Raw genomic sequence first — 26,884 nt, 5'->3', positions numbered from 1 at the left:
TTCTGCATCAATTGAGAAAAATCATGTGATTTTTTTGTTGGGTTGCTTGTTAATATGGTCAATTATGTGGATGGTTTTCCTAATATTGAACCATCCTTGCATTCCTGGTATAAATCCCACCTGAGTAAGGTGACCTCTCAGTACCAGATCTCAAACTACACTATAAAGCAGTGGTCATCAAAACAATATGGTCCTGGCTAAGAGACAGAAAGGAGGATCAGTGAAATGGACTTGGAGTAAGTGACCTCAGCAAGACAGTCTATGACAAGCCCAAATATCCCAGTTTTGGGGACAAAAATCCACTATTTGATAAAAACTGCTGGGAAAATTGGAAGACAGTATGGGAGAGAATGGGTTTGGATCAACATCTTTCACCCTACACCAAGACAAACTCAGAATGGGTGAACGACTTGAATATAAAGAAGGAAACTATAAGTAAATTAAGTGAACACAGAATAGTATACATGTCAGATCTTTGGGAAAATAAAGACTTTTAAAACCAAGAAAGAGTTAGAAAAAAATCACAAAATGTAAAATAAATAATTTTGATTATATTAAATTAAAAAGGTTTTGTACAAACAAAACCAATGCAACCAAAATTAGAAGGGAAGTAACAATTTGGGGAGAGATCCAAATCAAAACAACTGTGAAGTATCCCCTCACACCTAGCAGATTGGCTAACATGACAGCAAAGGAAAGCAATGAATGTTTGAGGGGATGTGGCAAAGTTGGGACATTAATGCATTGCTGGTGGAGTTGTGAATTGATCCAACCATTCTGGAGGGCAATTTGGAGCTATGCCCAAAGGGAGATAAAAGACTGTCAGCCCTTTGATCCAGCCATAGCACTGCTGGGTTTGTACCCCAAAGAGAACATAAGGAGAAAGAATTGTACAAGAATATTCATAGCTGCGCTCTTTATGGTGTCAAAAAATTGGAAAATGAGGGGATGCTCTTCAATTGGGGAATAGCTGAACAAATTGTGGTTATCTGTTGGTGATGGAATACTATTGTGCTCAAAGGAATAATGAACTGGAAGAATTCCAAGAGAACTGGAATGACCTCCAGGAATTGATGCAGAGTGAGAGAGGCAGAACCAGGAGAACACTGTACAGAGAGACTGACACACTGTGGTACAATTGAATGTAATGGACTTTTCCATTAATGGCAATGCAGTGATCCTGAAAAACTTATGAGGGATTTATGAGAAAGAACACTATCCACAGTCAGAGGAAAAACTGTGAGAATAGAAACACAGAAGAAAAACTGCTTGATTACATGGGTCGAGGGGGATAGGATTGGGGATGTAGACTCCAAATGATCATCCTAGTGCAAACATCAACAACATGAAAATAGGTTTTGAACAAGGATACATGTAAAATGCAGTGGAATTGCGTATCAGTTACAGAAAGGGGTTAGGGGAGGGGAGGGAAAGAATATTATTCTTGTAACCAAGGAATAATGTTCTAAATTGACTAAATAAAATTTTCCAAAAAAAAATGGGAATATATTATTCATTGGGGACACAATGCTACCTTCATGAAGATTTTATTCTATTTTAAAAAATATAATTTCTCCATAAACAGGCTATAACATTGGCACACAAAAATTAAGGCACATAATTTAGGGGAAAAGTGTTTTTTGTATATCTTGTTACTTATAGATTTCCAGGAATCTCTTTTCAGCTCAATTTAACATTTCAACTAAAGAGTAAAATTGCTCCCGAACTGTTATTGTGCAGATTTAGATATCAGCTAAATGAGATTCCACAATCTATAAATTACATTCAGTAAACAACCTTGATATAGCATGCTGTTAAATGCTGTTAAACACCTATATATTTTTAACATTATTTTTAACAGTTAATTTTGTAACACAAATTTTGCTAATATCCAAGAATATATTCCTTATTACTTGAATAATCCTCAATAATTCCCAATGTCAATACATAATTAAAATCTATATTATTAATATAGAATCTGTGAACATATTAATCAGACCCTAATTAATTTATTAAAACACTTTCCCTTTACCTATAGAAGAAAATATATAAAAAGTCAGGAAAACATGCTACTTAATGTATTAATCAGAAAATATCTTTTGGAACAAATAGATTGGCCTTAAATAAACAAACAAAAAAAAAACCACAACCATAAAAACCTATAAAATTACGTTGCAATATAAATAATTAGATTGCTGAAGTTAATCCCCTTTGATCTTTAAAGAATGTGAAGTACCTCTCCTCCCCTATAATGTTTTATCATACTATACATATCTTATATTCAGAATTATTTTTGAGGAGGGTAATTTTCACATGTGTTCCCATGTGGCTTCTCATCAGATTATTTTTTAAATTAGATCACATTTAGGTCATTAGAACTCCATTATCATTCTATACCACATTCATGTATAGGTGGTAAGACTTTTAAATTTCCTTTCCTTTCCTCTTTATCCCAAGGAAAATCAGCAAACATCTCTTATCAGCAACAAACCAGTCCTTCACCTAGAATGATTTTTTCAAAGGTAGACAATAAAGTGTTTCCTCAGATTTCCCACCTACATACAATAAAAAGAACCAATTGTAATGTGGTATTTTTACTAGTTTTTAAATTTCAGCTCTCTGTCTCTGTTCTCTTCCCTCCTTATAGAATTTGATATAACTGAGTCAATGTACAACCTTGTGTATGTAGGGTACTCAAGTTGTGTCACTTCTAGTAACATTAATGACTCACACAGCATATCTCAAAATGTGCCACAATGAATCCATTTAGCATCAGGCAAAAATCACCTTCATAACCACTATTTAAAATCAGAGAACACAATATCCTTCCATCAAACAAGAACTCTCTGGAGAGCATTGCTCTGCTCTTTACACAGATGATAGGAGTCATTAATTTACTATTAGTAAATAAAAAGAATATATCTCTACCTCAATATTGCTCTTTAAGCTGATGCCTGGAGAAAAAAAGAAAATCTCCTTTTTGGGGGCCTTTTTTAGGGGTGGGGAATAGAATGGAGATGGTATAAACTGAGATAAGAGAGGAGGGAAACAGAAAAGTCAACCAGAAATGGCTAGAGGAATGTTAAGCAGTATTCTCTTAGGCAGAAACTTTTGCAGGTGGAAAAATAATCATGAAAAAGAAAGTCTAGTGGGTAATAACAGAAATTCTTTAGTAAACTAGCACTGAACCTTGCAAAATTATTGTTGTTGTTGTTGATGATGATGATAATGGCAAAAATGTGAATCATTACTTAGACTGAGCAGTTGCCAGTTTGGGGGTGAATAGCCTCAGTGACATCTGAAACAGAAAGACAAGTAATGTAAAAAGAAAAACAGCCATTTGAAACCATATCAAAGCTTTCCAATTTTACTTTAAAGTAGCAGAACAAGACATAAAGGTATGCTCGTGGAATTCTGATATCCAACAAGTGATCTTTTTTGAGACCAAGATCACTCCTGGAACAGCTTAAGAAAGTATTTTTCTTACCCGAAGACAACCACAGTAGAGTATTTCCTATGCATTGGCTAGTTAAAAAAAATAAATGAGAAATTCAAGTATGGTTCCAACTGCTTATAAAATGTTAAGAGGGAGTCTGTGAATGGAGGAGCTTCTCTTCTACTTTATTTCAAAGCACAGCTTCCACCTCCTACTCACTGGAAGTGTGACAAAGCACCCATGTTGTCTTCAAAATGACTACTGCTTTTTTTAGGGGATAGAAAAAGTGAGACCACAATGCTTTTTACCTTCAGCTTTAAAGAGTTAAGTTTTTCCTCCCTGAGGTGCTCTCTTAACATCTCTCTATGGAGCCTTTCCTGTTCCATCGCAAATTCACCAAGAGTATATTGACGCACACTGTTATGGCGGCTGGACATGCCCAATGTACTTCCTCCTTGACTGGGAACGCTGGTGAAACCTTGTCTCCTTGTGAAGTAGTAAACGGTAACACAGCTAAAATGAACATTCTTTGTCCTCAGCCGCTTCTCTCGTTTCAGGATTGAGGATGCTGAAAGAAAAGGAAACAACTGGGTAAAAACTTAGGAGTGGCAAATATACTCTGAGGAGAAGAAAAGAGCATATATTCGGAGGTGAGATAATGTATGTGAAGTGCTTTGCAAACCTTAAAGTGGTATATAAATGAGATGTGATTATTATTATTATTAAAAGTTTTACATTTTAGGATAAAAATTTTTCCTTCACATCTTAGAGGGCACTAGCAATAGCATATCTAAGATGGGGGTGTCTCAAATTGCAAAACACCTTCTTATCTTCTCCCTGAAATTCTCTTCTAGATGCCACCAGTCTATTTAGATAATAAGAGATAAATTTTTAATACTGCTCTAATGATTTGCCAAGTAGAAGCAAATGGTTCTTATATCATTAGTAAGTTAAGTATTAAACTCCCCTTCTCCCCAGGCTCTTGAATTTTGGTTTAATGGGGTTTGTTGTAACAACCAATTCTATCATTTCAAAATACCCCCCTCCTTTGAGAAATCTTGCTCTCAATCCCTCACCCCCCAATTTTGCCACTGTTAGCGCCCTCCTATTGCATGGATTAGGATCTCCCTCTCTCCCTCTCTGTCTCAAACAATGATATATATACATAAACATAAATATGCATATCTATACGTTCGTGCCTTTCTTTGTTATTTCAATTACATTCAGAATGCTTCAATATATTTTCAAATGTTTGCTTTTCTTTTTAATACTTTGCTTATCTCTGTTTCAGTTATCACCCCAAACAAACTGGCAACAGCTCAGTTTAAAGGCATGATTCACATTTTTGGCATTGTGTATACTAAAGTGCCACACACATATATGAATGCATGTGTATATATGTGTATATCTTAATACACAATTGCTTGCATGCTTTCTCCCCATTAGAATATGAATTCTTTGAGAGAAGGAACTATGTTTTTGTCTTTTTTTTTTTAATGATAAGCACTTAGCACAATGCCAGGTATGTGGTTCTTAATAAGTTCTTCTTGATTGACAAAAATATTATTAAACCACTGTTTTCAAAGGCATTTCCAAACTGTTGGTATAGCCCATACTAGTCAAATATAATTTTTTTCCTACAAGAAAAATTCAACAGATCTGTATTCTCATTGATAAAGTCTTCCCTCCAAAAGTACAGGTCATAACCACCCACGCCTTTCTCTGTCTTTTTATTTATATTCTTAGAAATTTGACTAGCCCCAGTCTCAATATTGGAGCTCCACTGATATTATGCCATGAAGATAGCATGGCAGTTTATACTTGGCACCCTGTTAAACTAATAGCAGTAGACAGTCTTAGAAGAAATATGATCAATGCAACTTTGAACTGATTTTTCCTTCATCTGGTATCTTTGTTTCTATCCCAGAGTACATCACCAGAATACCATTTACAGGATTTTTATCAGAATTGAGGTTTGGGAAGAGGACAGGTAAATTCCTGTATTATCTCAGTATCTTTTTCTGGAATGAGAAGTTATGGGTAACATTTACCAAACTTTTCTTGTAACCTTTTTAGGGAAAAAAAAAGGTTATTTTGGTTAAATGTATTCCTTAGTTTTAAGATTAAGTTTTCTACTATAATCTTTAGCTTTATTTGTGTTAAATTAACCTTTCTTTATTGATATTTTGATAGTATATCTCAATAATAACAAATATCTCTTACAAGGCATTTCTTACAAAAATTATAGTGTATGTAGATGGGAAAACTATATCCAATATATTTACCAAAATACTCCACAGACGAAAAATGAATTCAGAAGTCCCTAGAAGCACTCATATTATACACTCAGAGCTGTTCAACTTTAACTATGAAATAAAATAAAAAGCACCAAACTCTAAAATGCCAGAACCTAATTTTCCTTTAAAAAATACTGGCCTATTTTTAGGAAGAATGAATGAGTGAATATACTCAGTGTATATCTCGTTTGTACATAGTCATTTACCCTTTAGACTGTGAGCTACATGAGGACAGGGACCGAGTTTTCTATTTCTTGAATCCTTAGGCATAGCAGAGTGCCTGAACATAGTAATTGTGCCAACACACACAAACAGTGCCAACATAGTAATTGCTTAATAAATGCATTGACTGACTGTCAAACTAAATGAATGTTGTGATTAAAAAAAAAAAGCATTTAGGCCACTCTGTATGTACCAAGCTCTTTACTAAGAGTTTAGGCTACAAATATGAAAACAAGAAAGTTCTTGTCCTCAAAGAGTTTAACTTCTAATAGAGAGAGACAATATATATAGAGTAGGAGCTTCTAGGGAAGAATATTTTAATTTAAGAAGCAACAAAGATGATGATTGGATTCCAGGTGAGGCAGGGAGTAGGATGATGGGTACTGTCATGCTCTTTCCAGTAGCAATGGGAGAACTGTGACAAAAACACTTTTTACTCTTAATTAAATATGATTTAAAATATTAAAAAATCTCAATGTTAGACTTGATATTGAGACCAGAAGATAGAATAGTAGAATTCAGAATTACAGTCATTGCATGAGTGCTTTAGGATAATGGAAAATTTTGGCATCCATAATCATGGCTATAAATGAAGTGTGTATTGAAATAATATTTGAAATTATTTTAAAATAGCTCTACAAAGACTGAAATGCTATAATGACACTGAAAGTCCACAATACTTAATACCTAACAATTTAACCTAAACTATATAGTAAAAAAGAACACAGAAGGGAAGCTAAAGATAATAGAATTCTTTCATAGCTCTTATTTATACTGTTCAAAAAATTTTAAATATCAAACTAAAGTTCATATAAGCGAGAGGTGTACAAAAAGAAGTTCTTTTTATTTATATTTACATTATTTTCCATGTGCCCTGAAACTCGGGTCTTCAGGAATAGGGAAAGAAGTTCCAATAGGCAGAAACTTTGGAGAGAAAATAATATCTCATATTTATATAGGGCTTTATGGCTTGTCAAATCACTTTACATATATGATTTCATTTGATGCGATCTTATCAGAAGACAACTTGGGGAAAAAATCAGTATCTGGAAGTAACAAATGAAAATACCCAGTTGACCCGATGTGCTTCTAGAAGACAAAAAAGTATAAATCTATTTATGAGAGCTATTTAGTGGATTGAGAGCCAGGCCTAGAGATGGGAGGTTCTGGGTTCAAATGTGGTCACAGACATTTCCTAGCAGTGTAACCCTGGGCAAGTCATTTAACCTCCAATTTCCTAGCTCTTACTACGCTTTGCCCTTAGTACCATGTATACATATGTTATATACATATATGTAGAACCATATAGTATTGATTCCAAGACATAAAGGGTTTAAAAATAATCTATATCTGTAAGGTAAGATATAAAATCAATTTCAGGACATAACACTTAATGCAACGTAAAAGATAAATTTTGTGAGAAAAGACTGAAAAGAACAAACCCAGAACCCACAGCATTGTTTCCTGTTATCTAATTTATTTGACTATCACCAAATAGAAGACTACATTTGCTTCCTACGGCAAGAGACAAATACAGGGAGACTTATAACCAGTAATAGATTGGTCACTAGGTGATAAATTCTTCAACTATGACAATCCACTAAAATACAAAATAGACCTCAATCTCGTATGCCCCTTTTATGTTTTTCCAGTGACCCTTGTGGAAAACTAGGTATGGGGAAATAGGTGCTAAAAATCATCTAACTTTTAGAATATATATAAGCCCTCAAGTTTGGCACTCTAGTTATGAGCTCTTTCTCTAATGACCAAAAAATTGTAACAACAAAAATGTGAATAGAATCATTCCAACCCAACCACATTTTCCCTCTAAATGAAACCAAAAGACATAAGAGGAAGGAAAGATGAACAAAAGATACATTGTTTCATTGGGGTACCAAAGGCAATCTTGGCCATCTCACTTTACAATGATAAGCACAAGCAAAAGGCCCTCCAAATGCTTGAGGTTTTATATGATAGGGTTTCATTAATGAGATCAACAGAAAATCAAGAGCTCGAACAATTCACATGGGAAAAACCAAGAGAATGAAGAGGACCTGTTGCTCAGGCCACAGCATGAAAATAAATGGGCAACCCATTCAGTTAGTCAAAAATTTTACCCATATCTTGGCAGAAAAAAAGGTTATGTACCATTATCCATTCTAAAAGATGATGTGTAGAAATTCACTGAAGAGCATGAAAAGATCCCCAAAGAAAGACAACATATATCTTGATATTTGGCAACATAAATGAGAAGATAAGCAAGAGAGAAAAATACAATGGAATAATGGCTCAGGATTAAGAAAGAAAAGAAACCAAAGGCCAGACAATTAATCAGAACCTCCATAAACATTTGCATGTTACTGGCTATGGCAAGGAACTATTATCAACAGAGTAAAAAATTAACTACCCTTATTATGGTTTGGTTGGTGACTTGAGAGTTAGTTTGTGTTCTGTCAAACCACTGACAACTTGGAGCAGAGGGCAAAAGCAACATTAATTTTAGGAAAAAATAAAGATGAAAAGATACTATGCATACTTAAAACACCAATATGATTATTAAAATAAGCTATTGTTGCAAAAATTATAGAGGGGAGTTGGAAAGGGATAACAACAAAGATGCTGTTTGATTATTATTTCTTATATTAATTTTAACTAATATATTTACCATAATGAAGTAGCAAGTAAAAAAATATCAATCTTTGGAAATCTTTAGAAAGCTTAGACTCAATTCTGATAGTACTAAGAATATGGATAAAGGAAATTGGAATGAGGACCACAAAGAGAATGAAAATGTAAGGGATTTCCCCCATCCCAAAATTAAATTACTTCAACATTAATTATGATGGAACTATTTAAATCCTTGCCTTCCATCTTATAATCAATATGGGGTATTGGTTCCAAAGCAGAAGAGTAAGAAAGACTGGGAGATGGGGGTTAAGTAATTTGCCCAAGGTCATACATTGTTTGAGAATTGTTTGAGACCAGATTTGAACCTAGGATGTTTCATCCTTAGACCCAGCTCTCAATCCACTGAGCCACATAGCTACCCATGTAGGTAATATTTATAAGAACACTGTAAACCTTAAAGAATAATAATAATAATTATTATTAATTAAGGTAATTTTATTATTAAGGTAAAATTTTATTTTTATTTGTTATTAAATCTATATGCTAATAATTATTATATATTTAGATGTTATATAATTTATATAAATATCATTATATATTTAATATACAAATTACTAATAAAGTAAAAATATTAAATAAAACTAAGACTACTATCACTCATTTGAAAGTGCATATAACACTTCCTATCTGTAGCACCCCCTCACTTCTTTATTTTTAAATTAATACCTTAATACTCTCCCCTCCGATCCCACTGATGAAATGAAAAGCAAAACAAATTCCTTATAATAAATATGCACAGTCCAGCAAAATAAGCTTTTATTGTCATTTTTCTGGAATCATGTTCCATCCCCAGGGGAAAAAAACTTTATTAGAATGATTCACATACATTCTCAAATTATCTTTAATCCAAAAAAGATTTGTTTTTTATAGATATTTTTATATGACTTTTTCTATAACAGACCAAAGGAAAACATGGGTTACAATCTTCATTAACTGAGAGAATATCAGTATAAATGAAATCATGAGCCAACTCTAAAACAGAGGTAGCAAAATATTTATTATTTTGATCCAGGAAATCCAACGTTTTTGTAGGCTTACAGACCACATCATAAACTAAACAACAATAACAACTTGCCCCCCCCCAAAAACAAGACAAGCTGACAGGCCACCCCACTTTTTTTGTCCCTTTATCGCATATTGTCATTTTTTAAATTTTTCTCAGTCTTTCTTTCATACTTCTTTTTCAAATAGTCAGTGAAATTATGGAAGAAACTGGTATTACTGGCAGTTGGGAAGGAAGAAAGGGAGAAATTCTTGGGTTCATTTATTTACTTCACGGGACATGGGAATAGGACAGAAACTGGAGCTTTTAAAAATCGAAGTGACAATGAGAAATTGGAGCTGTCAGAGGGTCAATTTGATGCTTGTAAAAAATGAGAGAGACTAAACTGTGTGTCTGTCTATCTCTTACGTACTTATACCCATAGAGAAGAAAATCATGTTTACAAAAAGGATTGGGGCTAAGGTTACTTCTAAAGAAAAAGAAATCTTGGGCAAACAACTAACTGGAAGAATTTTCTTTAAGCAATATAACTAATGGTGAAAGATAAAACACACCAGCATTTTTTCCTGGTGAATTAGAATACACAAAAACAAAAACCAGGCAAAATATATAAAATATTTATAAGAATTATTCTAAGGGGAGAAGAATATAGTAGGAAGGAAAAAATTGATTCTGGAGTCAGAAGACTTGGTTTTCACATTGCAGCTGTTTCCCTGTGCTAGAGTTCTCTTTCAATGGTCGAAATTTCTTTTAGCTCTAAATCTATGGTCCTATGAATTCAGGTTTTTTGACCCTTACCTTCCATTTTAGAATCAATACCATGTACCAGTCCCAAGACAGAAAGGAATTAAGGGTTAGACAATTGGTGCTAAGAGACTTGCTTATGATCACACAGCTAAGAATTGTCTGAGGCAGATTTGAACCCAGGACCTCCAATCTCTAATCCTGGTTCTCAATTCACTGAGCCATCTATCTGCTCTCAGTCCTATGAATTTTTTACTGGTAACTTTCATTATAGTAAAACAATTTCTGTTAAAATAGCACTACTCTCAAGTGGGATTTTAGTCTATGTGGAGTTGTAGGAATCAAGGGCAATAGATGAAACTGGAAGAAGGCAAAGAGGCATCAGGAGCAAGAATGGTAGTGAAAGACACACAAGTATACATATAAGTGATCATAGAAGCTTAGAAGAGATTCTGGGAGAGAAATCTTATTTTACATTTTAATGAAATTCAGGAGAGACAAGTAATTTCAATTACTAAAATAAAAGCTTCCTGGTTCTCAGTTTGGTGGATATTCTTCTAGAACACTCAATCATTGGGACAAGTTGAGAAACCTGGACCAAATTGAGAAGATAAATAGAATTGGGTTTCACAGTAAGGAGTTCCATGGAAACATCCGCTGCATAGGCAGTGACATAAGGATTGTTATTTCCTAAAACTAATCATGTTACAGCAGTAAACAATATACTATAATTGATTAAAAAAATAATTTGGTAAAAAAAAAATTAGCATTCTAATTAAAATGAGATACAAAAATCTGATTTTATTCTCTAGAAACACACATTCACATTTAAAGAAAGTGAAAAACAAATGCCCAAGTGATATGAGGTTATACAGACATTCATTCTCTTCCATATTCCTTCATATGATTGTAGTTAGTATGTTCTCTATTCTTCTTGTTCTGCTTTTCCTTTTTTGCATTATTCCTTAAAAATCTTTCCAGATTTGTTTTCCTCATGCTTGTTGGCCTTACAGTAATTGCATTATAATATTCCATTACCTTGATGTATTTAGCCATTCTGTTACTGCAGGGTGTTTTGGTTGCTTATAGGGTTTTGGGTTTTTGGATTTTTGGAATTGCATATAATCTTAGAAAGGCAATCACTGGATAGATAACACTTTGCTTGTTGCTTTCAATGTAATGCTTTTATTGAATATTCTCAACAATATAATTACGGGGTCGAAGGGTAGGACTACTTTTATTGCTTTTATGACTCTCAGACAGATTACTCTCCAAGAATATTATAAAGAACCTCCTCTTTTTTTAAACCCTTACCTTGCTTCTTGGAGTCAATACTTTGTATTGGTTCCAAGTCAGAGGAGAGGTAATGGTTAGGCAATGGGAGTTAAGTGACTTGGCCAATAATACAGTTATAACAAGTATCTGAGACCAGAGGTGAACCCAGAATCTCCCATCTCTAGGCATGTTTCTCTTTCCACTGAGCCACGTGGCTGACCGCTACAAAGGATCTTGATGAAGAATAAAGAAGACTAAAAAATAACTGTACTTCCTGCAGTGAACTTGATAGATTTAAATATCAATATTCATTAAGCAAGTGTGGCCATTTGTACTGATATTTAATGATAAATTACAATTTAATTACAATTTAAATTAAAAATTACAATTTAAAAATAAAATACAAAATCACTTAATTTTAAGACGTTCTTAGAAGACAATACTTGATGATGACTTCAAAGAAGAGGCTAAAAATGTCCCTGAACAACCTGCAGGGATTAAGGAGAAAAAAAAAACACTACCCACAAGCAGAGGACAACCAGTGGGAGTAAAAACACTGAGGAAGGACAACAGCTTGACTACAGGGGTGGAATGGATATGATTGAGGAAAGACTCTGAATGAACACCCTACTATGGAAACCAATAGCATGTAAATGGGCTGGGGTTGAGGATGCATGTGACACCCAGAGGAATCATGCATCGCCAATGGGAGGGGGGGAGGAAAAAAAAAGGTGATCTTTGTTCCTAATGAATAATGTTTGAAAATGACCAAATAAAATAATGTTTAAAAAAAAATTAAAAAAAAAGAAGAGGCTAAATATGAAAGGAGGAGCTTGGTACAATGCTTTCATTGATGATTTTTAAGGTAACTTTTTCCAGTTAGCTAAAAATATTTAAATATTTTTTCTCTTTTTCTCTTTAAAACATCTTAAGTAGCAAGATATTGGTGTGCTCAATCTTAACTGAGAGATGTATAAACAAAGAGAATAAAATTACTTGGCAGCAAGATCATACAATGTGACTCTCATCTGAGCCCTCTTCCCATTATTCTATGTCATTTTGCTAAGACTTCCAGGTGCTAACAATTCTAAAGATTGTAAGGCTTCCTCTTTAAGGATTGATACTACAATAATCTGTGGAAACCCAAGACATTTTCAAAGATGACTCAGTCTATACCTCTGCAGTTAAACTGAACGGTCTTATTTAACAATAGTGAAATTTGACAAATATTTAATAAGAATCCACTGTGTGCAACTAACTGACTGTACTAATTATTTGGAAAATGTGGGGGGAAAAAACATCACAGAATTTCAAAGTTAGAAGTGACCTCAAGGGTCAGCCAATACAAGTGCTAGCTAGGCTTCAATTTTTTAAGACAGCCTACAGACTTTGAGGATAATTTGTAAATGGGGAAAAAATTTCTCCAAAATACTTGACAGATGGTCACCTCCAACAAAGGGGAAACCCACAACTTCTCAAAGTAGCCAATTCTATTTGGGGATAGCTCTGATTTTTAAATTCCCCCCCCCCTTGTATCATGAACCTGAATTGACATCTTTACAAAGTTCAGTCTTCCCTCCAGCTTGTGGCCTTGGGCCAAGGAGAATAAGTTCAGACTTTCTCCCACGTAATAGCCCTTCAGACACTTGAAAATAATTAACAAGTGATTTTTACTTAGTCTTTGCTTCTCCAAGTTAAATATCCCAACTTCCCTCAGTGAATTCTAATTTGTCATGAACCCGAGAGTCATCATCATCCTAAATGTCCTCTTCTGGATACTCTTGAGTTTATCAATATTCTTTCCCAAATGACCATTCCTTCAAAAAGTTTACATTGTTTTGGAAGACTGAACATATATGCAGAAAACTAAATATGAGGTAATTTGGGGAGAGAAGGACGACTTAGACAAGAAGGAATCAAGAAAAGCTTAGAAAGGCCACATAACTGAGATGTGAGGAAGGTGAGGAATAAGTACATTTTAACACAGATAACAACCTTCAGCAAGGTCCAGAAACAGAAATTCAATATTGAGGGGACAGAAGTGAGTCAGGTTGGTTGGAAGATAAAGTATGTGAAGAAGGATGATATAAAATAATTTGGGGTGGGGGGAGGAAGGAGCAAGATTGTGGAAAGCTTTAATTTCCCAGTTTATAAATTACCCTAAAACCAATAGGATGTCACTGAAGCTTCTTGATAAAGGGACCAATGACATAATTGGGTTTGTTTTTTTGGAAGGGTATTTTGCCAGGAAGCTGAATAATGGGTTGATGAAGAGAAGGGAGAGGCTGAAAGCAGGAGGACCAGTTAGAGAATGAGCACCAGAACTGGGATGGGTGACAGGGGATACGAAAGAAAAGAAGGGAACATGATGAAAAAAAAAAGTGGCAGGGACAGAATCAGTGAGACTTACCATCTGACTGGGGATTCCAAGAAGTTAGGAGAGAGTGCTTTTCAATATGGGCAATAATGTGTGCAAAGTCATGGAGAGGAGAAACAAGAGTATCATGCGTGAGGAAAAGGAAGAAAGCCATTGTTGTATGTGTGTTAAGAAATATAACATGACCTCGTGAGGGGAACAAGGAATTGAGTAAATGATAATTTATTTACCTTGGATAATATTCTTACTCTTTCACTTTCATAGTTAGCATTTAAAGATAATTTTTAACAAAGCTTTCAGGTACTCTTTTAAAGACATAATTGAGATAAATCCAGCCATTTCAAATTTTATTTTCATAGAATCATATCTGAGATTTAGAGCTAGAAGGCATCAAGGTTATTTAGATAATTTTCATTATTTTACACATTGCCTTCTTTCACATTTGTTAAGGGCCTGAAGGCTATACCTGTATTACAGAAAATACCTGAACAATTCTTCATTACTCTGGAAAATTTGATCACATCCTTGTTATGGAATCAGACAGCTGCACTGTAATTTACCTCTAGATTTTTGAATTGGCATCCTGGGAGAATGCTATTTGAGATTTCAGATAGTTGGCAGATTCTGGAGAGAAAGTCCCCAGAGCCTTTAGGGCCCCAGAGAGGCCAGGTCTACAGATTAAAGGTGAGCGATACCTCATACTCTCAGCAATTTTGCCCCAGGCAGAGAGCTTGCTACTATAATTACAGTTCTTTGGATTAGATGCAAACCCACTCTAGTAATGATACATATTTCTCCTCTTCATAGTCCTAAAGCCACAGAACTAAAGCTAACTCAGCGAGAATGAATCTGAAAATCAAGAATGATGGGATTTTTCTATGATACAATGTATAAACTATCTAGCTATATGAAGAGCCTTCCGAATTGTGGCTTCTACTCCTAGGGCGAGCAACTGCTTTTGGTGTCCCAAGTTAGAACTGTGGAGAATGGCTCATCTAGATAGATGCCTTCTCCTATACAGATACAGTTTTTAAAGTACTGTAACAGGGTAATATTTATCCCTTTCCTCAAGAATCCCTTTCCCAATCACATCAACTTGACCTCAGCAGGGAAGCTGTTGAGAATAGTAAAGCACTTTCCCATAGAAAAGTTATCACTTGTGGTTAGATATGGTAAGAATAGCACCTGTCTCAAAATCAGTGGTTCTCAACCTTTCTAATGCTGTGACCCCACAATACAGTTCCTCATGTTGCAGTGACCCCAAACCAAAAAATTATTTTGGTGGCTACTTCAAAACTGTAATTTTGCTATAGTTATGACTCGGAATGTAAATACCTGATATGCATTTTGTATTCTCATTGCTACAAATTGAGAGGTTGAGAACTGCTGGTCTAAATTAAATGGCTTTTTGTGGGCAAGGCTGGAAACCTACCCACCATTTATAATCATTTATTATTTCTTTGGGAAATATGTTCTAAGTTTCAAAGAACAGATACAAGAAGAAATTTGGGAGCACAATTTTAAATTGAAGGCTTTATAAATAATAAATAAATAACACCTGATTGGGCAGATGTAAACAAAGTGTTTTATTTTAAACCCTTACCTTCTGTCTTGGAGTCAATGCTGTGTTTTAGCTCCAAGGCAGAAGAGTGGTAAGGGCTAGTCAATGGGGGGGGGGGTCAAGTGACTTGCCCAGGGTCACACAGCTGGGAAGTGTCTGAGGCCAGACTTGAACCTAGGACCTCCTATCTCTAGGACTGGCTCTCAATCCACTGAGCTACTCAGCTGCCCTCTAAACAAAGTGTTTTAAGACTACCTTCTAGGGGTTGGAAATCTGAGCATGATATGTGTGGCAGAAATTATCTTAATCTGATCACATTTAAGTATTAATGGGAAATGACTCCCTCCACTATGCCTGGTAGAACACTTTCTAATGTGGCATTATTTTACATAATAGTTGTTTGTTTATTGTTATATCAGTACTAGACATAGCTTCTATGAGGGAAGGGATGATTTTAATTTAATTTAATTAACATAACATAAATAACACTAGGAAAAGAATCACTGAGCAGAATCTGGAATGCATTTATTGAGAAAGTTAAAGGGTATGGAATCATACTTGTCTGGGATGATTTAAGTTCCTGAACTTGGGGAGTATCTAGGATCAGGGAATCACTCTGAATTACAATTCTATGATAGACTTAAAAGTGGAATACTATTAATAGCAGCAACTACAAGTCACAATATAACATCCTCAGGTTTACAAAGCATTGTCCTCACAACAAACATGTGTGATAGGAATTCACAGGTAGGGAGGGAGAGAAGGGGATAGGGAGGGTATCTCTAGGCTCAAAAAAGTCTTACTAAAATACACACACACATATAAATACATACATATGCATATATGTGAATCCAATAGTCACATAATATTATATTTAGAGGGGATCTTTGAAAACATCTAAAGAAGGAATTCTTTTTTTTTCTTTTTTATAATTTTTATTTGGTCATTTCCAAACATTATTCATTGGAAACAAAGATCATTTTTTTCTTCCCTCTCCCCCTCCCACCACCTCTCCCACAGCCAACGCGGTGTCACTTAAAGGAAACAAAAGTTGATGAAAATAAACATGTATTATTTCTCAGTTCATAGATCCCCCAAATCTATCCATGGATCTGAAATCAAGAAATTCTTTTCTAGAGAGGATTTCAAGGGTAGGCCCAAGAAGGATGCTAAATTAAAAGTTATGAAGCTGACGACAGTGGCAAGATTGACATCTTAGGAGAAAAAAATATACTCTAGACAAATGAGAATTATTGGCAATTATCTAAAACTGGGACCTCCAGTGGCAAAGGAAAGTATGTTCCTAAATAATGTTAAGCATTTATCTAGTCTTTTAAGTTTTGCAAAGCATTTAGGTAAAGAAAAGATTGTTAGGTATATGCCCCAAGAATATTGATTCAATATAAAGTTTTACTCTATACTTAAAAATTAATAGCAGGAATTTTTGTAGAATCACTAGACTGTGATCATCTAGAAAGCACGAACTATCTTTTGCCCTTCTTTGAGAAGGGAGACTATGAGGAGGGTTTCATAAGATTCACAGCTAGAAAGTCTCTCAGATAACATTTATTACAACCTCGTCATTTTACAGATGAAGTAACTGAGCCCCAGAAACATGAAGCTAACTTGCCTCTCTTTCCTCTTTCCTCAGTAAGAACTCTTTGCATTCTGGCTTTCCACTTTATCATTCAACGACACAGCTTGCCCCCAAATTACCAATAATTGCTTATTGTCAAATGTGAGGGTCTTTTCTATATTCTCATCCCTCTGGACATCTCTGCTTCATGACACTGATGATCAATTTCTCTACTTGAACATTTTCTTCTTTTAGGTTTTTCATGACACTGAGCTCACATATTTCTTTTTAAAAAATATTGGCTTCTGTATTAGGACTGACACTATCAGTTCCAAGGCAGATGATTAGTAAGGGCTAGGAAATTGGGGCAAATTGACTTGGCCAGGGTCACGTAGCTAGTACAAGTGTCTGAGGTTAGATTTGAACCTAGGACCTTCCATCTCTAGACCTGGCTCTTTATCCATTGAGATACTTAGCTTCTCCTTGCTCACTTGTTTCTTGACCTATTGTTTGAACACTCTTCTCAGTTTCTTATCTGGTTCACAATTCATATCATGCATCCCAACTGATGCATCCCAACTGATGATATGCATGATATTTATATTATGCATATCATCCCAACTGCAAGTGTGCCTCAAATTTCTGTCCAGGATCCTTTATAAAACTCACGAGATTATTTCTTAAGCTTTCCTGGGTTTGATTATTAATTGCAGCTGCTAGCACAATGCAGCGAGTACTAGGTCTGGAATTGAGGAGGCCCAAGTTCAAATTTGTCTTTAGACATTTAAGACACTTAACCTGTTTGCTTTAGTTTCCTCTACTATAAAATGAGGATAACAACAACATTCTCCTACTCTGCAGGGCTGTTGGCAAGATTAAATATTTGTAAATAGGGCATGACACAGTGCCTGGCAAGTAGGAGATGCTATTTAAATGCTTATTCTCTTCCCTTCTCTTTATTGCAGATAGTGGCTCCAGCCATGAAATTAAAAGATGTTTACTCCTTAAAAGGAAAGCTTTTGGAAAATCTGGACAGCATACTAAGAAGCAGAGACATCACCTTACCAACCAAGGTCCATGTAGTCATAGCTATGGTTTTTCCAGTAGCAATATATGACTGTGAGAGTCAGAGTAAAGTACCAATTGACACTTTCAAATTGTGGCACTGAAGATGACTTTTGAGAGTCCCTTGGACAACAAAGAGATGAAATCAGTCAATGCTTAAAGAAATTAGTTCAGACTACTCACTGCAAAGTAAAATACTGAAGGCGAAGCTTAAATATTTTGGCCACATAATAAGAGAGGACTCACTGGAAAAGACCTTGATCCTGGGAAAGATGGAAGGCAAAAGGAATAAAGGGATGGCAGAGGATGAGATGAATAATGGAAGCAACAAACACAAGATTGGGAAGACTTCAGGAGATAGAGAAAGTTAGAAGGGCTTGATGTGCTATGGTCCAGGAGGTCAGAAAGAGTCAGATATGACAACTGAACAACAATAAATTCTTAGGGAAAGATGGAGAGCTAGGGGTCAGACCTCAGTAAATTTAAAATGTATTTTGAAGAAAGGATGGACCCAAAGAATAGACTTTAATAGTTAAATATCAATTTAGAAGGAGATAAGAGGATCATGGGCTCATAGAGCTTTAGCCGGGAATTAGAGATCTAATCTCCCATATTTTATAGCTGAAGAAACTAAGGCCTAGAAGATAATTGACCTTTGCAAGGTCATATTGAAGTATTAGATGCAAGATTAGAACCTAGGTCCTCTGAATCTAAAGCCACAACTCCAATGGAGTACCCCTAGGATTTGCATTTGTTCCTATGCTATTTAACGATTCCCTGCCCCCCTCCAGTTACTTGGGAAAAAAGTAACATAGTATGTTTCTAAAATTTGCAGGAGACACAAAGTTGAATTGAAAAAGATAATTGAGGACCAAAGTGGGATTCAAAAAATATTGACCATTTAGGACATTGTGAGAAATTTAAAGATAGAATTCAATTGGGATATATATATATATATATATATATCATGTGTTTTAAAGTCAGCGTAACAAGGGGGAAGCTGGGTGGCTTAGTGGATTGAGAGCCAGGCCTAGAGATGAGAGGTCCTATATGCAAATCTGGTCACAGACACTTCCCAGCTGTGTGACCCTGGGCAAGTCACTGAGCCCCATTGCCTATCCCTTAGCACTCTTCTGCCTTGGAACCAATACATAGTATTGATTCTAAGATGGAAGGTAAGGGTTTTTTTGTTTTTGTTTTTTTAATCAGCTTAACAAGCATAAGCTGGGGACAAGCAGGACTAGACAATAGGTCATATCAAGATGGTCTTAGGGATTTAGGTCAATATTAGGCAATAGTGTTATATCACTTCCAAAGAAACTAAAACTAATTTTGTCTGTATTAAGACAAGTATAGCTACTGTTAATGAACTAACTACTCTCAGCAATTCAAGGATCTAGGACAACTCCAAGGGGCTCATAACAACAGGCTATTCATCATCATAGAAGAAACTGAGGGATTCTGAATGAAGATTGAAGCACATCATTTTTCACTTTATTTCCTCTATGTATTTTTCTCTACTGTAAGTGATATGTGTCTTCTTTGGGGCTGAGCTTTCAGGATGGATTGGTGACTAGATGGGTACAAACTTATCCAACCCTTTATATCTTTCCCTCCAAAACCTGCCTATTCCAGATCATATTTCACAGCCCATACATTGGTCCATCCATACAAGCCATCTTATCAGTCATCATATATATCATATATACCTAAGCTACTTCCACCTCTTTCTTTGGGCACCATAATACTACCATTGTCTCTGGAAAGACTATTTCAAGTGATTGCCCAATAGGTTAACTAACTATCCCACTGATTTCCCAGGTCAAAACTCCCTTCCTTAGCAAATACTTCCTTATGTACTATCTCCCCTATTCAAATGTTGTCTCATTTTTTAAATGTTTCCTTAGTTCTTGGCACATTGATTGGTACATGAAACTTAAAGAAACATATTTACCCCTGAGAACTAACTAATAATTTGTTATGACTAAAAGAAACTTTAAATGACTGCAAAAGGGAGTCCTACTGTTCATCCTTTGCATATGACCATAATGTTTTCAGAGAAGAACTCATATGCACCATGCTTTTCCAACTATTAGCTTTATCTAGATAATGCCTTATGTTCATCACTTCAAATATGTTGCTCACAGTTGTGAAAAATCTAATTTCTAAGTATCTTTGGTCCTCATAAATGTCAGAAAAAGCAATACAGGAATGGTACACACAAAAACCTGAGGCTATTAGAAACAACTAATCCTCTCCATGATTGCTTCAAAACATCTTTTGACTTTTCCATATGAACTGTCAACAGTGAGCCTGAGAGTGTTCAATATATGGTACAGGAGGAGTCCTAACAAATGGTAGCCAATCAGTGGCCTGTATAGCTGAACAGCTGCCCTCAACACTTGAGAAACAAATGTTTCAAAACAGAAGTGGGAACAAACAGGCTCTCACTGAAGACATTGATGCTGTCTGTCAGAAACTTGGGTACTTGTTTGTTCCTTGTTAAAATGTTTATTTGCTGTCAAGGGTAGATGTCATTTTTAAAAATAAGAAGCAAAATTAGATAAACATTACTGTAGATGAGGTTGCTAAAAGATGGAAAAAATGGTAACAAGCCTTTTTTTTATGTGTGCCTAAATAGATGTTTCCACTCTTTCTCCCATACCCACAAAGAAAAATGATAAAGTACTAGATCTGATATCATGTGAAATACATATGCACACATCCACATAAAAATGCTAGCCATCACACTGCCCTGTTGAAAAGAATGACTAGCCTTGTACTTTCCCAGGGAAGACATGATAGCCTATTTAGCCATTAACAGGGTCCATCTTCATAATAAGTAGAGAGTGTTAATAGTGAATTACCCTTGAGGTGGCTACGTCTTTTGTACATAATAGCTCCTGTGTGATATAATTCAAAATGCGTTCCCTTTGTTTAGATTATTATTTTAATACATGTATATACTTTGATAAAAGTAGAAAGATAAAAAGTATTTTGTGCAAGAGTACATTTAGGCATAGAGGTTTCCATAAAAGATGAGCAATTAGACAACACATTCAATTGAAAAAACAAGGCAAGAATCGGAAATAATTAAAAAGATGACTCCTGGGACATGAGCTTTGTTTTGGCATATGAACATGCACATCACGTTGCCTTTCATTCAGGCTGTCTGCTCCATTTTCACAAGCCAGCAAGAGATTCTCATTTATGAGATTCCAGCTCTCTGCAGAGAATCTGACTCACAAGACAAGCCTTGGGAGCTCAGTGCACAAGTAAAACTGAATTTAATTTTATAACACTGTCCTAGAGATGAATTACATATTTAAGATTTTAATTCTTTGGAGGGAGAAAACAGTGGTCTGATGCTCAGGATGGGATAAAGATGGGGAAAACTGCATTTCAGCAACAGATATAAATTTCAGACCTTTTAGCCTTTGAAAAACTGTAAAATTAAAAAATTAATAAAAACATTAATTCATGAAAGGAGATGATTTCCCCAAGAAAGTTCTCTTTTCATTCACACGCCTATTTGCTAATGATGATTCTTCATTTTACATAATATACATTAAATGGGTCTTTCTCTTTATAAGAATTATTCCTTGTCATCTGTTTTCTATGAAAGCAAATGCTGTATCTCCAAGCAAAAATCTCCAAACACAAGGTAAGGAAAGACAACAAAACTATGTTACTCGCTACAACAGTCTGACTAAGTACTGCTGTCAAATTTGATGTCTCACTAAAATAGTAATATAATTGCAGAAGAATACTTTATAGCATCAGGAATCCCAATAAATACTCTCCATAATAGGTAGAACTAAGTAAAAGAAATAACTCACTTTTACATAGCTTTTTAAGGTGTACATAGTATATGTCCCTAATATCAATTCAATTAAAGCAAGGACAGTCATAACATTAGTCAAAAAAAAAAAAAAGAAATCAAAACACAGTATTAATCTGTGTTACTAGTTTGCATGCCTATTTCTGTGTTTTTCTTTGTTTTGTTTTTTCTTTTACTAAGCTATAGAAATATATACATCAAGGGTTCTAGGCCTAAAGTTCTAGGCCTGTAGATTTGTCATTTTAGAAAATCATATACAGGGGAGTGGGCACTAAACAGTACATTAAAATCCAGAACTCTAAATTCTTAGTTACAAGAAATTTCAGGCAGTGAATCTGACCTCAGTCACCTGTAAAATTAGGGAGTTGGACTGGACGACTTCCAAGATTCCTTTTAGCTTACAAAATTTTCCCTTATTTCTCCATGATTTGAAATTGGCCAATATTCTTTGAATACACCCGAGGCTTGCCAGAGAGTTTCAGCATTATACTTTAGCCTTAATATGCTATATTTTTAATTGTTGGAAGTTATTTCCAAATGGAAACTCTTTCATGTTGGCATGCTATGCTTCAAAGAAATTATAGAAAATAATTTAACACAAGGATATTATCTTTTCCAGTTATCTGAAAACCAACATCAATTTCTAATGTTTAATCAAAAATAACAGTTAACATTATATAATGCTGTATAAATGTATTTATAGCATTATAGTGCTTTCTAAGCACTATACAAATATGCTTACTTTATACCAAGTGCTTTTTGCAAATCCCCTTCCAAAAATTCTCTCATTTGATCTTTACAGGAACCCTGGGAGGTAGGTGCTATTATTATCCATTTTACAGATGAAGAAAGTGAGGCAAACAGAAATTAAGTGACCTGCCCAGAGCCACACTGCTAGTAAATGTCTAAGGTTACATATGAACTTGGAACACTGGACCTGGAGTAAGGAAGACCTATTTATTGTGATACCTAAGTGTCTAATATAATTTTAATTTTTACCATTCTCAAAGAGGAACCATTCCAATTGTCAATGAACTTTCTCCATGTCCCCACTGATATTTTGAGAATTTTCATCGACCTCATCAAACTATTACCAGAAACAATGAACTTTTATAAAGAGCTTTAAGATATACAGATGGAAGGCCTTAAACATGCAGAGAATTATTATTTTCAGAGCTGCTAACAGGAATGTTCCTTAGTTTTCTGTGAAAAAATTAGAAGTATCACCTACTACCTAGCTTGTTTCCTTAATTTCTCCTACATGTACAAAGGCTTATGAAAATACAGCACTAAACCTCCTGCATAAGAAGCAAAAGTTCATTGCAGTTAAGGCAACATCTATTTCCAGAATATAAAACATGAGTTCTGGTTTTATTAAAATCCCAATATGAGTGACATCTTAAGCCTATAATGTTTCTCAAACATTCTTTTTTTTTATTGAAAAAAGGAGTAGTGGCTAAACATAAATAATCGCCATTCTGGCTGCTGTCCAAAGTGTAAGCATTTTCCTCCGCTGTCTCAGCAATTCTCCTGATGTCAAAGACACATTAAAATAAATGTGAACCATATGGCTTCTCAGCAGAATCCTCGTCCTCTTACAACTAAGAGGGCAATACAATTCATTACCACCACCAGAGAAATATTGGGGGGACATGGAATATCTCAAAGCAGGATAAAGCTGCACAAGGCAGGCCATTTGATTAAAATTCTCACACAGTGACAGACGGAGACAGTGCTTTTCTTCAGCTCTACTAACCTATTTTCCTGCTTTTTTACATATTCTCAATGCCACCATGAAGTACTCCTGTGGAAGGAATCACACGATTCTCCACCTGCTCAATGACTTTCCCACACAGTATTTCATATAGTTCAACAATATAGATCTGTCAAGCCTAATACATCATGATAATCCAGGTCAGGATATCACTTAAAAGAAGCTTCTCTATGACCACTTAGCAATCGTAGTAAAACAATAACATGGGGTGAAAGATCATGCTCTTAAATTTTGTCAGGGGGGAATAAAACATTGAAGCTCAATTGCTTTTTATTCTAAACATATTTGCCCTTATTTACCCTGACTAAAAGTCTAGTTTAAAAAAGGGGGGAGGGGGAAATTATCTAAAGACTCAGTGTTGCATCACCAGCTCCATTTGGAAGAAGATTTTACATTTTAAAAGAAAATCTGGGGCTCTAGATTGTTGGATTAGATGGATTTCTGTTTCCTTAGAGTTTATGTTCAATCTATTGAGATCGCTACCTTCTCTTCTTGCTGTTATTAGAAATTTTGGGTAAAATCTTTTTTAAGAATAAAAGGTCCAAGAACCACAAAAGTTGTTAGAGCTGGAAACTCTGCCAGAGATAGTCCAATTCACTTAATAGAGAAGAAAACCACAAAATTTTTAACTAACATCTTCCATTACAATGCTCTCCATCATTTTCTCCCCATTCTCTCATTAGGTAAGTCTTTACTAGCTGTGCTCTCTCTGACAAAACAAACCACCAAGCACAGTTCACTGCAAACAATATGCATTGAAGAATACTTTTGGAATGAGAAAAACAATTTAAATACCCCAAGTGTTTTCTATACATAATCACTTTACTTTTTCAAAAGGACAAGAAAACAATATATCTTTTTTTTCCTCCTTATATCTTTATGATCAATATTTGTATATTTATCTCTTACTAAACTAAGTAGGAAGATATTAAAACAGCATTTATACAACAGTAAACAGTAAGTATATAGAAAGTCCTTAGATACAGAAGCTATTTTTCCTTATGGCATCCACACTGAGGCATTGTGGCACAATGGATTGAGAGTGGGCTTTGAAGTCAGCATGGCTTAGTTTCAAGTTCTACCTCTGGTTTCCACTGGACAAGTCACTGATTCTCAAATCCCAGAGTGCCCTTTCAGTGGTCTGTGAGGTAAGAATTATTTTCATAATAAATTTTGGTTGTTTTTCAGTTGTGTTAGACTTTTCTTGACCCCATTTGGGTTTTCTTGGCAAAGATACTGAAATAGTTTGTAATTTCCTTCTCCAGCTCATTTAGCAGATGAGGAAACTGAGGAAAACAGGGTTAAATGACTTTCCAGGGTCACACAGGAAGTATGAGGCTAGATTTGAACCCAGATCCTCCCAAATCTAGGTTTGTCTTCCATCCACTCTTTATGTAATTGCCCTGACATAAAGTATTTATCTCTATACTATATCCATTTATTTAATAGTCAATAACATTTACTAAGCACCTACTATGTGCCATACACTATCCTATACATTATAGAAATAAAGAGAAAGAAAGACAACCCCTGCCCTCAAAGAGCTTATAGTCTAATAGAAAAAAACTTCCACAAGAAAACTAAAAAGGGAGTTGGGGGTACAAAAGTAGGTACCCATCCTGGGAACCAGGGCATTATACTGGTGGAATTGAAACCATGTAGTGCAGCCGGTGGGAAATGAATCACAAAGAAACTATTGTGCTAGCCACAAGTATTACACAGACAAAGATGAAGCTGTCCTGCCTTCAAGGCCCTTGCATTATACTAGATGATTTGATATTATTATACAGCATGTAAGTCATAGTCATAGAAAGTAAACTATAAAATGATCTCTGAAATTACCTATTCTTGCCTCTTCATTACACATGAGAAACCTATGACTCAGAGAGTGAGAATAAACTTGCCAATATTGTAGTGAGTTTGTGGAAGAACTAAGGGTTCTCTCTCCCAGTCTAATGCTCTTTCTAGGATCTTTTGTGGATCATCTGATAATGATCATAATCACGTTCTACCTAAGTTTCAACATTTTGTGAAACCACAAGAGACATAATCCTCAGATTACACAAATTTTGTTATTCTATTTGCATAGACATGGCTTAAGAGAAGCTTTTGTTTCTGGAAAACTCATTTCAAATGAGTCTAATAGTTTGGATTCTTGGACAATCACTAGAAATTAAGTCAAAGGATTTTAATTATTGTTATAATTTAAAGGAAGGTGATATCAAAGAAAATAAAATTAAACCCAAAGAAAATAAGGAATCAGAGAGGAAAAGACAGATTAACAAAAAAAATTGCTTTTTTCTTTTTCTTCCCTTTTTAACAACACTTTGAGTTAGCACAAATCTTTGTCATTAAAATATGACCTAATATCCAATTATTTTTCTGTACCTACATCTAAATCTAACCTAAAGAGTTTAAGAGGGCTTTTAGAATAATAATGAGTCGCATATATAAAATAAGTGCCAGAAAAGGATACTAAAAATTGTACATTATAAAGCATGTAACAAAGTTATTTTCCAAGGAAAAGAGAAGTAATCAAAACTGTCTTAGAGGGCATCTAGGTGGCTCAGTGGACTGAGAGTCAGGCCCACAGATGGGAAATCCTCGGTTCAAATCTGGCCCCAGATACTTCCTAGCTGTGTGACCCTGGGCAAGTCACTTAATCCCCATTGCATAGATCTTACCACTTCTCTGCCTTAGGACCAATATACTCTATTGATTCTGAGAGAAGGTAAGTGTTTAAAAAACCTTTCTGAAAATAGCACATTCTTTATAAATCAAGTTACATTTTCCCAAAAACTTCCTTTAATTTTCCCCAGTAATTAAATGTAAAGTGTTTAATATCTTTTAAAGATGAACCCCACACTAAATACAATCTAGCATTTCTATTATCAATATTCTGTTGTTAAAACCCTCAGAAAGATAACTATCACTTATCTGTTATGATTATTTAATATTAGTTAAATCAGGATTGCATATAAAACATATAAGAGAAACAATCTCTGACCTTGAACAGAATATAACC

General features: G+C 34.9%; 1 protein-coding gene across 8 annotated transcripts in view; it reads right to left on the bottom strand.

Annotated features, from left to right (window-relative positions):
- Positions 1-26,884, bottom strand: part of CSRNP3 (cysteine and serine rich nuclear protein 3) — a 156,219-nt gene that overhangs the window by 30,641 nt on the left and 98,694 nt on the right. For all 8 annotated transcript variants that reach the window (XM_007494299.2, XM_007494293.3, XM_007494294.3 and 5 more), the window contains one exon: positions 3,745-4,004. In XM_007494299.2, coding sequence (XP_007494361.1) covers positions 3,745-4,004 — 260 coding nt within the window. The remainder of the gene's footprint in view (positions 1-3,744; positions 4,005-26,884) is intronic.

This window comes from Monodelphis domestica, chromosome 4 (assembly GCF_027887165.1).
Source record: "Monodelphis domestica isolate mMonDom1 chromosome 4, mMonDom1.pri, whole genome shotgun sequence".
NCBI lineage: Eukaryota > Metazoa > Chordata > Mammalia > Didelphimorphia > Didelphidae > Monodelphis > Monodelphis domestica.
The sequence above is the reverse complement of the archived record's forward strand: the minus strand, read 5'-3'. Positions and strand labels throughout refer to the sequence as shown.